The sequence below is a fragment of the Spermophilus citellus genome (assembly GCF_964194105.1).
Source record: "Spermophilus citellus genome assembly, chromosome: 9".
Classification (NCBI taxonomy): domain Eukaryota; kingdom Metazoa; phylum Chordata; class Mammalia; order Rodentia; family Sciuridae; genus Spermophilus; species Spermophilus citellus.
The window spans coordinates 57,166,783-57,181,663 of NC_138191.1; the positions used below are offsets into that span (position 1 = coordinate 57,166,783).

Sequence of the window (14,881 nt, forward strand, 5' to 3'; positions counted from 1 at the left end):
TTCACACTGACACCAGAGCTACATTCCAGATGCACATCTGCCTGCATCACTCCCTCGCTTAAAATCTTAATGACGCAATTCCCAAAGCACTCTCCATTGGAGGTGGCTCAACTTCTGGCAGTCCTCAATGGTCATCCTTACACCAAAAATTCCACAGAAAGAGGGAATGGCTTCCCCACAGCACAAACAGTACCCAGAGAACTCCCCTTCTGGCCAGGTTCCCATAACTATCCCTGTCCCCCTCAGGTGTGCATACTCCGAGTGGGAGGCTTGGGTCATATGTTCACCATGGGGAGCATTACTAAGAACAGGATTACCATGAACTGGGGGATGGTGTTTCCCCAAAAGAAAAAATCATAAGATAGAAAAACTGCTAAAACTAATAAAACCTGAAGTAACCTCTTCCCCTTTCCCCATCCACTCATTCATTCTTTCAGACTCAATCCTCAAATGTCTCTTCTGCTTTAGGCTTAGTCATTACTCCTCTTCATTTACTCTGTGGCTCTGTCTTCACACTTTTAAGACCCCTGTCCAAGTTCAATTATAGTTGTCAGTGTGTCTATCTCTGGATGAACAGTGAGACTGGGTTTACTGATGGTCAGGGAGCATATCTTAGTCATTTTCAAATTCTCAGCTCACATCTCCTGGGAATATCTCCATCTCATTGCCACCAATGAGCTCTGGGGCCTGGTGTCATCTAAAACCATCAGAAGACAGACGTTCTAAGCCATAAAGGAGGAAATGAATTGAGAGTCTCTGGAACCAGCAACCCTCCTATCTCAGATGTGTGGGTCCTGAGGAAGACTGCCTAGTGAGGAGGAACCTGGCTGTGCTTTTCTGGGTGCCCTTGAGGACTCCCTGCTGCCCTGCAGCCACTAAGAGTTCCCTAGGGATATGATCCTCCCTCTCCATAACCCTAGAAGTGTTAGCACACACTTCATACGTGACTTCTCACAAGGTGCCAAGCATGGCAACAGCAGCATCCAAGTTAAGTAATTACAAAGCCATTCTCAAGTTGTCTGAAAACAAGAGTGACCTTGAGTGCTTTATATAAAACACTTTCCTGGGCACCAGCCTAGACTGACTGACTCAGAATGCCCTGGGAAGAGGCCTGCTAATCTCTATATTTACAGAACTATTAGATCTGTGGGGTCGTGGTGATCCAGGGGGTAATTATTCAATTGACATCACTCTCCTCTCAAAGTGCCTCTACCTGCTAAGCCCACACCCCTGGCCAGGCCCACCACCATTTATAAAATGCTACGATCCAGGCAGAACTGAACAGGGGGCCCCATTCCTTTATTCTTGCGGGATAGAGTTCAGTGGTTTTCACGATGTTTTCATGAGGTCCTATCAATGAATACTGCTTAACTTTATTTGACTTAACTTATTTGTATGTTGACGGATTGCTTCAAAAAAAAAAAAAAAACAGGTAGCTTGTACTTAATGTAGCACCAGGCATTCAACAAATACTTAATAAATATTAATTACTTAAATAGTTAACAATTCAGTCTCCAGACCTTAAGTCTGCCTGGGCTCAAATTTTTGCCTCAGGTTCCATCTCTATAAAATAGGGATATTAATAGTACTTACTGAGCAGACTTGTTTTGAGAATTAAAAGAGCTAATTGAGGCAAGGCCTGTCATATAATAAGTAATTAAGAAGTATTAAGTTTTAAACAAAATACAATCAGACAGACCTCATCTAAATTCCACAAATGGTGTTCCTCTAGAGATCATGAAACTGTTAATCACATTCTGCCACCAGGACATTCTCAGGGCCTCTGAATAAAGGCCACCTGGTCATAGGTCAGTGGCCTCCCCCAGGGATTCCTCAGAGGGAATTTGATGGTGGAAAAGCTCCAGCAGGTATGATAACGTGGTTTCCGATCTTTCTGATCTTAGAGGTGGGGAGGAGGAAAGTGAGGTGGTAAGGAACTAAAAAGACAAGATAGTTGGGTGAAGAAGCAAAAAATCACTGTGATCTGCCCTGGATGGCTCTGCTTCTGTTCTTATGTTTTGGAAAGTCTGGAGGAACTTGGCAATCCCTCTACCCCCACCCTGAGGATCCCTCAGTAGCAGACAGGCTATGGAAATCCTTCCCTGGTGATTCTGAAGGTCTCTACAGGACAGGGAAGCAAGTGTGTCACTGCATAAGTGGATTAAGGCCGGCCTGGGACTCTCTTTTTTCAGTAACAGAGCTTGTACTAAAGAAAACTGAACACTTCTTCCTATTCCAGTGTCTGTGCCTGTATCCCTGACTATTCCAAAAAAGAAAAAAATAATAATCTTTTTAAGAAAAATTAGGCAAGTGTACTCTTGAAAATGATGTCACTCAAATCAAGGTGGCACTTGATTGTGATATTGAACAGTAACAGAAACTTTGAGAACCAAGCTCAAATCTTTAAGCCTTTTGTCATTATAGAAAGTGAGAGTGATTTAATACTTTTCAGTTGCTAGAAGGGCTAAAATCCCTTCCTTCTTCAGGTGAGGCCCTACTTACTGAACATCCCATGACGTCCAGTAATCAGAGAGTGTCTGATTCTCCTGAATCTGCCTTGCATGTTTGGAGACTGTTTGTGGGACCTTCTTACCTGTCCTGTGAGGACAAATGCCCAGGATCTCTGCTTCTCGTTATATCACTCAGAGAAAGCCACTTTCTTCCTCTGATGCTCAACTTTTTTCTCTGTAAAAATCCCAGTAACAACACAAGGGACCTCATAAGGTTGTTGTTGAGGACAGATTGAGAGCAGGGCCCAAGGTGCTTACACATCCACACCATGTATGAGCCAGGCATGTGAGGAAATGCCCTCCGCTCAGGTTCCTCATCTGTCAAATGGGGTGGCAGTGCCCTCCTTCATGGTGGCCCTGGGGATGAAATGAGAATGTGCAGGGTCATAGTGGGACATTCACTCACGGCAGCCATTGCCATGAAGCACATGGATGTCCACCCTGAACCATGGACCAAGTGGGGAATATGCTTTTTTTCCCTCAGATTCAAAATTTTGCATAAACATTAACCAGGGACTGTTGAGCTTCTCTTCATATTAACCTTAGTGAGTTGGTCTGGAGTTAGGCTGTCCGACCTTTTCTGTAGGGAAAGGAGGATGGCTATGGGCCCCCTTCTGGATTTCTGAGTCTGGAATTTTTCTCATCCTCTGACCATCTCCCTATAAGGGCTTCTACAATTTCATTTATCCCGTATCTGTCTTTTTATGGTCCCTGCTCTTCACAGAGAAAAGTAAAGAAGGAAGAAAGGAAGAAAGGAAGGGAACTTGTGTAGGTAAATATTTTGAATATTTATGAAATATTTATTTTAAATATTTATGAATTATTTGCATATTTCAAATAATTATGAATCCATAATTCATATGTGACTTTCACATATATTTTGCTTCAGGAGAAAAGCACGATTAGAAAAAAAATGATAAATTATTCCTCTTGGTTACCCTTTAGTTAAAACAAACACTAAAAACTCCCCTTTTATTTGTTTTTTTAGAAATTAAAAAAGAAAGGTGAGTCCAGGCACAGATAAAATGCTATTTAGAGTTCACAGTGGATTTTAATTTCATAGTATATTTGAATTTGAGGTCTTATATTTCACATCAGGAAGCTAAATTCAGCCAAATTTTAATATGAAAATACCTCTGATCAAGGCATAAAATTGTACTCTAACCAGTAACTATTACCTTTCTCTATATCTTAAGAAAACATGCTTTCCTTAACTGCTTTTCCTGGGTCGGTCGTCCACACCACCGTTAACATGTGTGCCTAACTCTTCATTATCTGCATGATAATTATCTTGTTGAATTATCAGTAGCCAGATTTTTGGACTCTTTTTCCTCTAAACCTTGCATACTCTTGGCCACATGCCACCACCACCCAACCAGAATGTTCTCAGGGAACATATTTTCCAGGCTAGCTTTAAAAAAAAAAAAAAAGATTAGGAAGATAAAGCTGCTGATCATGTAATGCCCTTTAGAGTCAGACATGCAGATATTTGTGGATTATCTATCCTGCTGCTTTCTTCTGTGAATTCACTGTCTCCAGATAAGCTTTGGGAAGCTAGAGAGAAATGGAGGAGAGTGAGGCAGAATACAACAGTCTACATTAAAAGAGAATATTACTTTAAGGGCAGTGATCTAGATCCTAAGCCACTGATCCGCAACAACCTTGTTTTTGTGCCTCTTCAGTCTCTCAGAAACAGAACTGAGCTAAGGAAGGAAAATGCAGGCGAGGGTTGGGGATAGGGTGAGGGTGGCAGGGAGGGGTCATGGGCCAAAGGAAGGGACTTACCTGGAAGCTTCTATGAGTTAAGATGATGTTGAGCACTTTCACATGTCATCTCATGCAACACTCCTAACTGTCTCATAGGCACAATTGCTGTATTTTATAGAATTAAAAACAGAGCCTCAAAGGTGCCTGACTGTCTAATATACCACAGCAGATGCTGGTGGATCCAAAATTCTGACTATTTCTGTCTGACTTTGATGAAAATATTCTTTCCCCTGTAATGTGCAAGGCACACTATTACAGACACAGGACTCATTGTTTGGGTCAATTATATAATGAGTCCAATGAGGATGGCAATTATTTTGTAATATTTAGGACAATAGGCAGAGTACAGGAGTTCTCTGAGTACTCTGAGTAGGTCTATTCTGCTTAAAAAATAGCTATATGAGAGGAGCAATGAGAAAAGGCTTGAGTTCATTCTTCTGTTGTGCACTTGCATGTGTTGAATATGATACATCTGAATAAATACTGTCAATTCCTGACTCCCCAGAAGCTCCCATTCTTCTGGGAGAGACAAACATGTTGTCCAACAATACCTTAGTAGAGCTGTGTCACAGAACGGGCAGAACAATAATTCAACCTGACGGAGTAGAGATATGTTGTGCAAATCCAAATTCAAGACATCACCCTCTGACTACTGTCAGTTCTTCATCCAAGTGATTCCTCCTTCCTCTCCCTCTTTATATCTGACCTCTAAACAGGCCTCTCGATCTTTCTGTTCAGCTCCCACATTGTCTCTAGAGAGATCTTTCTAAAGCCCAAGCACACAGTGACATATGGCCTACCACCCCTCATTGGCTCCTCATTGCTGTATAGATGAAGTTCTTCCCAATCTAGCCCCTTCAGAACTCTGCCATGGTCTATGGGGCTTTCTCAAAGCTCCTGCCTTGAATAGCTGCATGTTTCCTTCCTTGCTTCCCTCGACTACCTGGTCAACACTCACATCCAATCCAGGACTCAGATTCTCTCCACAGGAGCCTTGAATGTTATTTGCTCATATGCTTCTTTTTTTTTTTTTTCTAATTTTTTAAAAAAAATTTTAGTTATAGGTGGACACAAGATCTTTATTTTATTTTTTTAAAGTGGTGCTGAGGATCAAACCCAGTGCCTCACGCATGCTAGGCAAGCGCTCTACCTCTGAGCCACAACCCCAGCCCTGTTCATATGCTTCTTTACTTCATTGACCTGATCTCCTCAAAGTGCTGAAGCTGGTTTTCTTTTTGCCTTTGCCTGCTTACCTGAGTGGAGCTACACTGACTTAAAGTAGACAGTCCTCAATGCCAGACTAAAACTGAAAATAACATTTGTGCTGGACCTTAAAGATTGGTTTTGCCAGTTGACTAGGGACAACATCACTGTTCCATTTCCTTCAAAAACGATGATAACCAGAGCTGCAGTTCAACAGTGCCATTGGTGTGGTGGAACTGAATATTTGTGACCAGAATGTCACAAAAGATTGGTCAGGGCCCAGTCCTGTTGATTGTCAAATATTTCCAATATAGTAGCACCTACCCACCTCTGGAGCTGTTGGAATGACTGAACTAGAAACTTTGAGAGCTAATGTCCCCTGCAGTTGTCAGCCCTGAGTTGCTGTCTTCCTTTGGACCCAGCTAGATGCAAGCATGACCTGGTGGCTTTGCCCATTGTGAGTCCTTGTACTCCAGCTTGGCCTTTTCATTTGTTTCATTATTGTATTTATTTATTTTGGAAACAGACTTTTTCAATGTGCATTTCCTGTCCCTTTGTTTCCCAGTCGTGCGTTTCCTTGCTCTCTGGGGGGGAATGTTTCAGATCTCTGCTGACGGTGCCCAAAAGGCATGATAAAATTTATTGCAGCGCCTTTGGCCTCTAACTCGCCATCCCAACCAACCCAAACAGCCGAAACTCTTTTTATTCAGTGGCTTTTTCCATGTAGTGGGAAATAAATCTTGACTGTTACAGTTTAGATCTGCCAGGAAATTCATTCTGGGATGTTTGCCCACATCCACTGGCATTTTCCAAAAGGAACCCCAGGTGTCTGCATTAACACCAGCAGGACCACTTGAGGCCTCCAATGGCATTTGTCAGCTGCTTTGTTCTCCTCCTGAGCTTAAAAGCGAAAGATGTGAGGAGCAGTCAACATCCCTAAGCGTCCAGTGCCTCCCTTATCTCCGAAGTCCTCAACCCTGACGTGTCTGGGGTGTAGTAGTCAAAATATGACTGCATATGCTACAGCATCAGCATGGGTGCCAGCCCCCTTTGATTATCAAGTTCAAACAAAAAGAAACTTTTTTTGCCTTTCTTTGCTTCCACTGGACGTTGTTCCCCCACCTAATAGATAATTTCATGGATCTGTTACTTAATGTTTAAATTCAAGACAGAGAGGTCACAGTTGAAGAAGGAAGCCTGCTGTTCCCGGGGCTTCTCCTCCAAAGGGTGTTTGATTTAGCTGTATCAACAAATGACTGCATTCTCTAGAGGTTGTGAACACAGCTGCCTGCTCTGGAGAGAGTTCGGACCTCTTCCTTCCGCCAGGGTGAACTCTGCTTCCTGGTGAGTGCCGGCAAAACAACCAAAAAGGGACCACGGACTTGTGTAGACTTCAAAGGGTGGTGGCCCTGCCACCTGGCTTTGGCTATAGCAGTTGGGAACTGAAGGCGACCAGGAAACCCCTTTTTATGCTTGATTGCTGTTTCCTTGGCTGTCAGAGGCCATTATAATGGTTTTCATTGAGATTCTGAAGTCTGGCTGTAACATTTGCCTGGAGCCTGCCTCAGAAGCCACAAGATACTGACTTTCTGTTCATGGAAGAGGTCCTTTGAATTCTTTTCCCAATGGTGGTGCTGGATATATGTGGAGCCCTTATACTACCCAGTTTTGTCTACCTGTATTCTTCCCTCACATTCATGATAGCATAGTTTCTCTCTGTGTAGGTCCAGATAGTTTCTATGAATACCATGGCCTCCATCTCATTAGAACCCACCCTGTTGTGACTGACTAGCCAGGCAGACCAGACCAAATATATCAAAATGGAGGCCCTTTGCTAAGGGTTTAACCAGTTAGTTCTGCCTTCCTAACATACTCATGCACATACTTTACTAATATACATGCCTGTTAGCCAAGATTTTAACTTTGGGGATCAGTGCAAGTATCCATAAGGAATGAGGTCACTTGCTGTGAGGCAGGTGGCCTCCCCATGGGAATGCAAGGCTCCATCATGAGTCATACCCCCAGAGGAAGACCTGGGGACCTCTGACTCATGTGCAGGGCATTTTCTATAATCACTCTGCCTTGACCTCAAGATTTGATGAAGAGGACAGTCTGGATTTGCTTTGTAATACCTTCATCTGTGCAGATTTGTCTGAATTTCACTGAGTGGCTAATGAGCAGCCAATGAACTCCAGGTTAGGACCCAGCACCTCTCCACTCCCATGCCCAGGTGGGACAGGGGCTTTGGCTTCTGTCCATAGCATTATTCTGACCAGATGAAGTGCTGTGTGTGAGTCCCAGACAGATTATTTAAAGAAAACATCTGCCTTCCTCCCTGATGAACAGCTGTCATGAAGGAAAAATAATTTGGCAGGGACTTAAAAGTCACTTGACACTGTTGACATTCAAGATATTTTACAAAAACAACAAGAAAATTGGTATCTATTAAGGCATTGATTCATGAGACAGTTGAGTATACTGTAATGGTTAAAAGTAGACTTTATCCAGAGGAAGCTTATCTCATTGTGCCCCGTAAGTGAACTTGGAGTGATCTTGGCAGCTGACCTCAGAAGGTTGTTAGGGTGAATGGGTTAATCTGAGTGAAGTCCTTGGACCATGCCCAGCACAAAGCAAGACTTTAGTCACCATTTTCTTTCTTTCCCTGTTTATTCCCCTCCCCCGCCCTTTAGAGTTGGGGATCCAGGGCCCGGTCCTACTGGGCAAACAGTCTACCACTGCTACACTCCAGGACAGTGTGGCCTTTTTATTCTTACAGCATGGTGCTTGCTAAGCCCTTCACAAACACTATCTCATATGGTACTTAGAAGAAACCTCTGAGGTCAGACACAACTCAGATTTACAGCGAGGGAGGCAGAGGCCACACAGTCAGGAAACACCATGCTCTGACATTTTCCAAGATGAGGAAGATGGAAATGGGTCAGATGTTTCAGGGTGGAAATGAGTATTTGAGAAATTTCTAAGTTGTTTGTGTTCAGAGAGTATCAGGGCATCCGTCTAGGGGAACACATCAGGATCTGACTATGAATCAGCTGCTTGATCAGCTGGCCCAAGTGGAGCCCATGTCATCATGGGTGTCAAGAAAGTCACTGAAAACATCAGTCACTTATTCTAGTGTAGATTTTACCTTCAGACTCATAAGTTCAAAGAGAATAGGCTAGATAGTTCTGAATGTCACCTTATTAAAAATGCATGTGTTTATATTGCTTTTTTTTTAATTTTAAGGGTGATACTCTCATTAAGGTCAAAGTAAAAATTCACTTTTTGAATTTCTGCTAGTTTGTCATGTAATTCTTGGGTGCACAGAATATTGTTCAAAATAGTAATATGGCTACACTCCTTACAGCATTCAGGACTTATAAATTTAAATCAAATTCAATTTAGTAAATGCTTATTAAGTCCCTGTCATGAGAACAACCTTTCCAGAAACCATAATTAATAAGATACGGTGTTTGTCTTTCTGTGTCTGGCTTATTTCTCTTACTATATTTGCAGTTTTAAACTTGAAAAACAAATGAAATGAGACTGTGTTATCACTCATCTTGAAGAACTTAGTATCTCTAGAGCTATGATGACAATATAGCAAACAGCAGCCCTATGTGCTATTTAAATTAATTTAAATTAAAAATGTAGTGCTTCTGATGCACTAGCCACATTTCAAGTACCCAATAGTCACATGTGGTTACCGGCTACCATACTGGAAAAGGCAGAGACAGAACAATCCTATCAGTACAGAAAATTCTGCCAGACAGTGCAAGAAGATGCACTAGAACAAGAGATATTGTTCGGGAATCTTGTGCCCCAACTTTGTGGTTGGAATATGGCTGGCTCTTAAAGGAACATGAAGGCTGTGTGTGGTGGTGCATATCTGTAATCCTGTAACCCTGTCTCAAAATTAAAAATGAAAAGGGCTAATGATGTAGATTGGTGGTAAAATATCCCTGGGTTAATTACCTGTATGAAAGAGAGAGAGAGAGAGAGAGAGAGAGAGAGAGAGAGAGAGAGAGAGAGAGAGAAATGAAGGGAAACAGCACCACACTGCAGGCTCAGCACGTAAAGACATAGACACAGATTCTGTTCCTCACCTAGGATGACCTCAGGCAGAGCCTTTGCTCCTGTGGTCCCAAGTTGGTTGGTTGTTTTGTTTTTTTTTTCCCCCCCAGGAAAGTAAGGCTATCAGACCACAGCCCTCTCAGAGGCTTCTGAGCCGGGCGTGTTGGCACACACCTATAATTCCAGCTACTTGGGAAGCTGAGACAGGAGGATCATAAGTTCAAAGCCAACCTCAGCAACTTAGTGAGACTCTAAATAAATTATACAAAGGGGCTGAGGATGTGACTCAGTGGTTAAGCACCACTGGGTTCAATCCCAGGTACCAAACAAAATCTGGCTATGTTTCTCCTGTCTTCATTTAACATTTGTGGAACCAAATAAATTGGAATTTGATGTCTATTCTACCATCTGGGGGGAACTTGGCCTCTTAGAGTCTAGCTTTCCTGGGCTACAAAGTAAGGTTAAGCAATGCTGGCTGCTCTGTCTCCTCTACAAGACACCTGTGAGCATGTGGAAGGGCTGGAGCCACATGTCCGTGGACCTGTGGACTGGGGGTCTTCCTGCAGCTCTTAATGCCCCAGGAAAAACTCAGCCAGAGATGGAAAGTGGGGAGAGAACCCAGGCTCTGCCATTTTCTATCTGTGGGTCTCATGCCAGTCTCTTCCTTGGCTTTAATTTCCTCTCCAGTCAAATTAGGATTCCAGGTAACCCCCCCGGGTTCTTTGTGGGAATTCGTTTGTTTCTTAAAGCTTGCATTATGTCAATAGCCTTCCAAATTAGTGTTCTTGCTTCTCTCCTTGCTCCTTTCAGTAATCTTGGGAATAGAACCCATATGTCATACTTGTCCTTCAAACCCTATAGTGACTCCTATGGTGTGCCCAGAACTCTCCCAGAGCATTGAAAGCTCTGTGTCCCAAAAAAACCCCTCAGTTTATTGGTCACACCGCAGAGTCCCACAGGGCAAATGACCTCCCTGTTCACCACTCACCTCTGCTCACCCTGTGCTCTTCTCTGTGCCTGGCAACCATCAGGGGAGCTTTTTATAAAATGCTGGTGCCTTGGTCCTGCTTCTTGAGATGCTGATTTAGTTGGGTGGTAGGTGCCTTTTTAAAGCTCCCCAGTAGTCTAAGCATAGCTGAAGATGGGAACCGCTGCTCTATTCTAATCAGCCTTCCCTGATTCCTTCCATAGACTTAGCCCCTCTCCCCAGTATGTTTGAGTTTGTTTCAGGAGGAGATTATATCACCTTGTCTTCCTGGAGCTAAGCAGGCTCTGGCACATGGCATACTCTCAGTAAGAAATTCATCAAGACAAGGCCATCTAGGGGCTGGGATTGTGGCTCAGGGGTAGAGTGCTCACCTGGCAAGTCTGGGGCCATCAGTTTGGTCCTCAGCACCACATAAAAATAAATAAAGGTATTGTGTCCATCTATAACCAAAAATAAATAAATAAATATTTTTTAAAAAAGACAAAGCCATTCGATCTTTTATGAGTTCTAAGAAAGAATTATGGATACTAGCACCCCAAGAGTATTTTAGGAACAAATCGTAAGGGAAAAAAAAACAGATGCCAGTATAATTAAAATGCTTTATCAAATCTGTACAAGTGGACAATCCCTCATATTCAAACTCAAAGAAATTCTTAGTTTTGCTCTTTTGTGGATACTTTTTGTTTCCCTCTCTTCCAGGAGGAGAGAAGAGACGTATAAGGGAAACTCCTCTGTTAGCATTTCTTTTCATTAAGCTGTATTTGGAAATGATTTCTCAGGTGAAATCACTTTGACTGTCCTTTCTTTCTTCCTCCCTGTTCATCCCTTAGCTGTCTACACTGTGTGTTTGGAGAGAGTTGGGAAGGTTCAATACTTAGAATGTTTCTTTCTCTCTCTCTCCCCCCCACCCCCTCTCTCTAACTCTTTTATCATCAGGCTTGATCTTCTGAGTAGCTGTGTGCACCATGACTCTACTCCCTCACCTCCCCATGCTGAGGAATGAGAGCCATATTTTTGTCATTCTGAGGACTTGCATTTTTGGACAGCCTTGGAGAGCTGGACAGTATAGCCCTCACTAACTCTTCAGGGATAAGAGCAAATCAGCATTTGTAAGACCCCCTGGAGCCCCTACTCTAGACACACTGAGAAATTAACACCAGACCCAGAGTTAATAGTTTACAGGTCTCTTTGCCTTTGACTCACCTCCTGTGGCAGCAGCTTATCCTCTGTCTTTTGAGTCTCTGTAGCTGATGCTCATCAAAGTCCCTTGGCTCTTGTGATTATCTGCAGTGCCTGGTCCTGGATAAGTTTGAAAGCTATGATGATGAAATTCAGCTCTCCCAAAGAGCCCTCTCCCTGCTGGAGGAAAACAGATTCTGGGCTGCTGTGGTATTCCCCGACATGTATCCCTGGACCAACTCCCTACCACTCCATGTGAAGTGCAAGATGGACATAGATGTGTGAGACAAATTCAATAAGATCAAAGACAGGTGACATTTCAGGCAGGGCTCAGTGGGTTCCTCCAAAGTCAGTGGGATTGAGGCTGGACTCAGTCTACAAATCAATAAAATTAAGTTACATAAGAGGAAATAAGATATTTTTTTAATGGCTCAAAGTAGAGTCACAAAAGTGATTACAGAGTCTTACTGTGGCTCACAGTCAGCTTTGAAATTTAAACTGTGACCTAGAAAGCAAAACTGAATACTTTGGGAATATTTAGGAGAAAGATTTTCAGAGAGTGAGTCCTGAGTCACTTGAGCATGGGAGTGGGTAAGCTGCCCATTCCCAGTCACATCCTCTGTTCCTCTCCCCTGTGTCTTCTTAGGTACTGGGATTCTGGCCCCAGAGCAGATCCTGTGGAAGATTTCCAGTACATCTGGGGAGGCTCTGCCTATCTGCGGACATGGTTGAGCAGGGGATCACAAGGAGTCAGGCCCAGGTGGAAGTTCCAGTAGGAGTCTATCTCCAGCAGATGCCTTACCCCTGCTTCCTGGATGACTCCTGAGTCCCAGGCAGCCCATCCTCCTCCTTGAAAAGCTAGTGGGTTCTAGGGTTGGGTGGTGCTCCCAAGGATTCAGTGTCTCCAGAGAGAACCCTGGGGACTGGGATCACATTAAAGAAAATGGAGCTATGACTGAGCTGGCCCCCCAGCTCCAGGCAGGGGCAAAGGAGAAAGTGAAGTGGCAGGGAGTAGGGAAAGAGCTGGTGTTGGAAGTGCAAAAGAGAAGGTGAAACTTAAAGCCTTGGAAGTGAGTTTGGGGAAGGGGATATGAAGGCTATCTAAATTTTCCACTACCTAGTATGCTTGGTATGTAGAAGGGTTCTGGTCAGAGTGTTTGCCCACTGATTGCCAAATCAGCAGATTTGGATTCTGCATGGCAAGGAGGTCTGGATCCTAGAAACCTCAGAATAATGCAGCCGTTTCCCTAATTAACATTCCCATGAGGTATGCTTAATGAAAAGATGGAGGAATGCATTGGATGGGCTGGTCTCCTCCCCTGGCCATCTCAATCCCCAGGCCTGTCATATCTATACTGTTTTGCTGAACATAGAATTGGAAGGTGGTAGAGAGCAAGAAAAAGCTGGAGAGGAGATGGGAGGACACATTGATCATGGCAGATGAGGTCAGAAACATTTACAGGACAATAGTACAGAACTACAGTTGGTTTATGGATTCAACTCCAAGGGTTTGGGGGGAGATTGGGAAGTTCACCATAGTGGAAGTGTGTGTCTGTGGGGTTCAGGAAGGAGAGAAGCATGCATAGCCTGAAGAAAGGAAGAGTCAAACTGCCGGCTGGAGAAACTGTAAAACAAAGCCAAGTATGGAACACAGGAAGCCCTCTCTCAACACTCTAGTTCAATCAGTTCTCCAGCCTCAGCTCTGTGGAAAACAAGTGAGATAACAGAGGCTGTTCTGCAGTTAGTGTGGGTTTGGACAAAAGGCAGAGATGGGAAGTAGAGCCAAGGGCAAAAGCGTGGGTCCACTTTTAGGATAAGAAAGGGAAATGGGTGGGTATGGGATGACATTGGGTTTGGGGTCATTCAGTATGGGAGAGTCCTCTGGTGGCCATGGTAAATAATGTGATTTATTTACCCATTTACCTGCAGACTATTTATCTATCTAAGCTCTCCAGAAAACCACTATCCTTTCTTTTATTGTTGGTCGTTCAAAACATTACATAGTTCTTAATATATTTCACAGTTTGATTCAAGTGGGTTATGAACTCCCATTTTTACCCCATATACAGATTGCTGTATCACATCAGTTACACTTCCATTGATTTACATATTGCCATTCTAGTGACTGATGTATTCTGCTGTCTATCCTATTCTCTACTATCCCCCCTCCCCTCCCCTCCCCTCCCCTCCCCTTTTCCCTCTCTACCCCCTCTACTGTAAATCATTTCTTCCACTTGTATTATTTTTCTCTTACCCCTCCTTTCCTCTTATATGTAATTTTGTAAAACCCTGAGGATCACCTTCCATTTCCATGCGATTTTCCTTCTCACTCCCTTTCCTTCCCACCTCTCATCCCTGTTTAATGTTAATCTTCTTCTCAAGCTCTTCGTCCCTACCCTGTCCTTGGTTACTCCCCTTATATCAAAGCAGTCATTTGGCATTTGTTTTTTAAGGATTGGCTAGCTTCACTTACCATAATCTGCTCTAATGCCATCCATTTCCCTCCAAATTCTATGATTTTGTCATTTTTTAATGCAGAGTAATACTCCATTGTGTATAAATGCCACATTTTTTAAATCCATTCATCTATTCAAGGGCATCTAGGTTGGTTCCACAATCTTGCTATCGTGAATTGTGCTGCTATGAACATCGATGTAGCAGTGTCCCTGTAGCATGCTCTTATTAGGTCTTTAGGGAATAGACCGAGAAGGGGAATAGCTGGGTCAAATGGTGGTTCCATTCCCAGCTTTCCAAGAAATCTCCATACTGCTTTCCAAATTGGCTGCACCAATTTGCAGTCTCACCAACAATGAACAAGTGTACCCTTTTCCCCACATCCTCTCCAGCACTTGTTGTTGTTGGACTTCATAATGGCTGCCAATCTTACTGGAGTGAGATGGTATCTTAGGGTGGTTTTGATTTGCATTTCTCTGACTGCTAGCGATGGTGAGCATTTTTTCATGTACTTATTAATTGATTGTATGTCCTCCTCTGAGAAGTGTCTGTTCAGGTCCTTGGCCCATTTGTTGATTGAGTTATTTGTTATCTTATTGTCTAATTTTTTGAGTTCTTTGTATACTCTGGATATTAGGGCTCTATCTGAAGTGTGTGGAGTAAAGATTTGTTCTCAGGATGTAGGCTCCCTGTTTAACTCTCTTATTGT

The 14,881-nt window shown here is 43.2% G+C and overlaps 1 protein-coding gene across 1 annotated transcript in view; it reads left to right on the plus strand.

Moving 5' to 3' along the window:
* Positions 1-14,881, plus strand: part of LOC308655502 (retinal-specific phospholipid-transporting ATPase ABCA4-like) — a gene marked incomplete at its 3' end in the record, with an annotated part of 145,857 nt that overhangs the window by 50,123 nt on the left and 80,853 nt on the right. Inside the window, 4 exon segments of the mRNA XM_081305596.1 lie at positions 11,830-12,000; positions 12,004-12,029; positions 12,365-12,435; positions 12,438-12,540. Coding sequence (XP_081161722.1) covers positions 11,830-12,000; positions 12,004-12,029; positions 12,365-12,435; positions 12,438-12,540 — 371 coding nt within the window.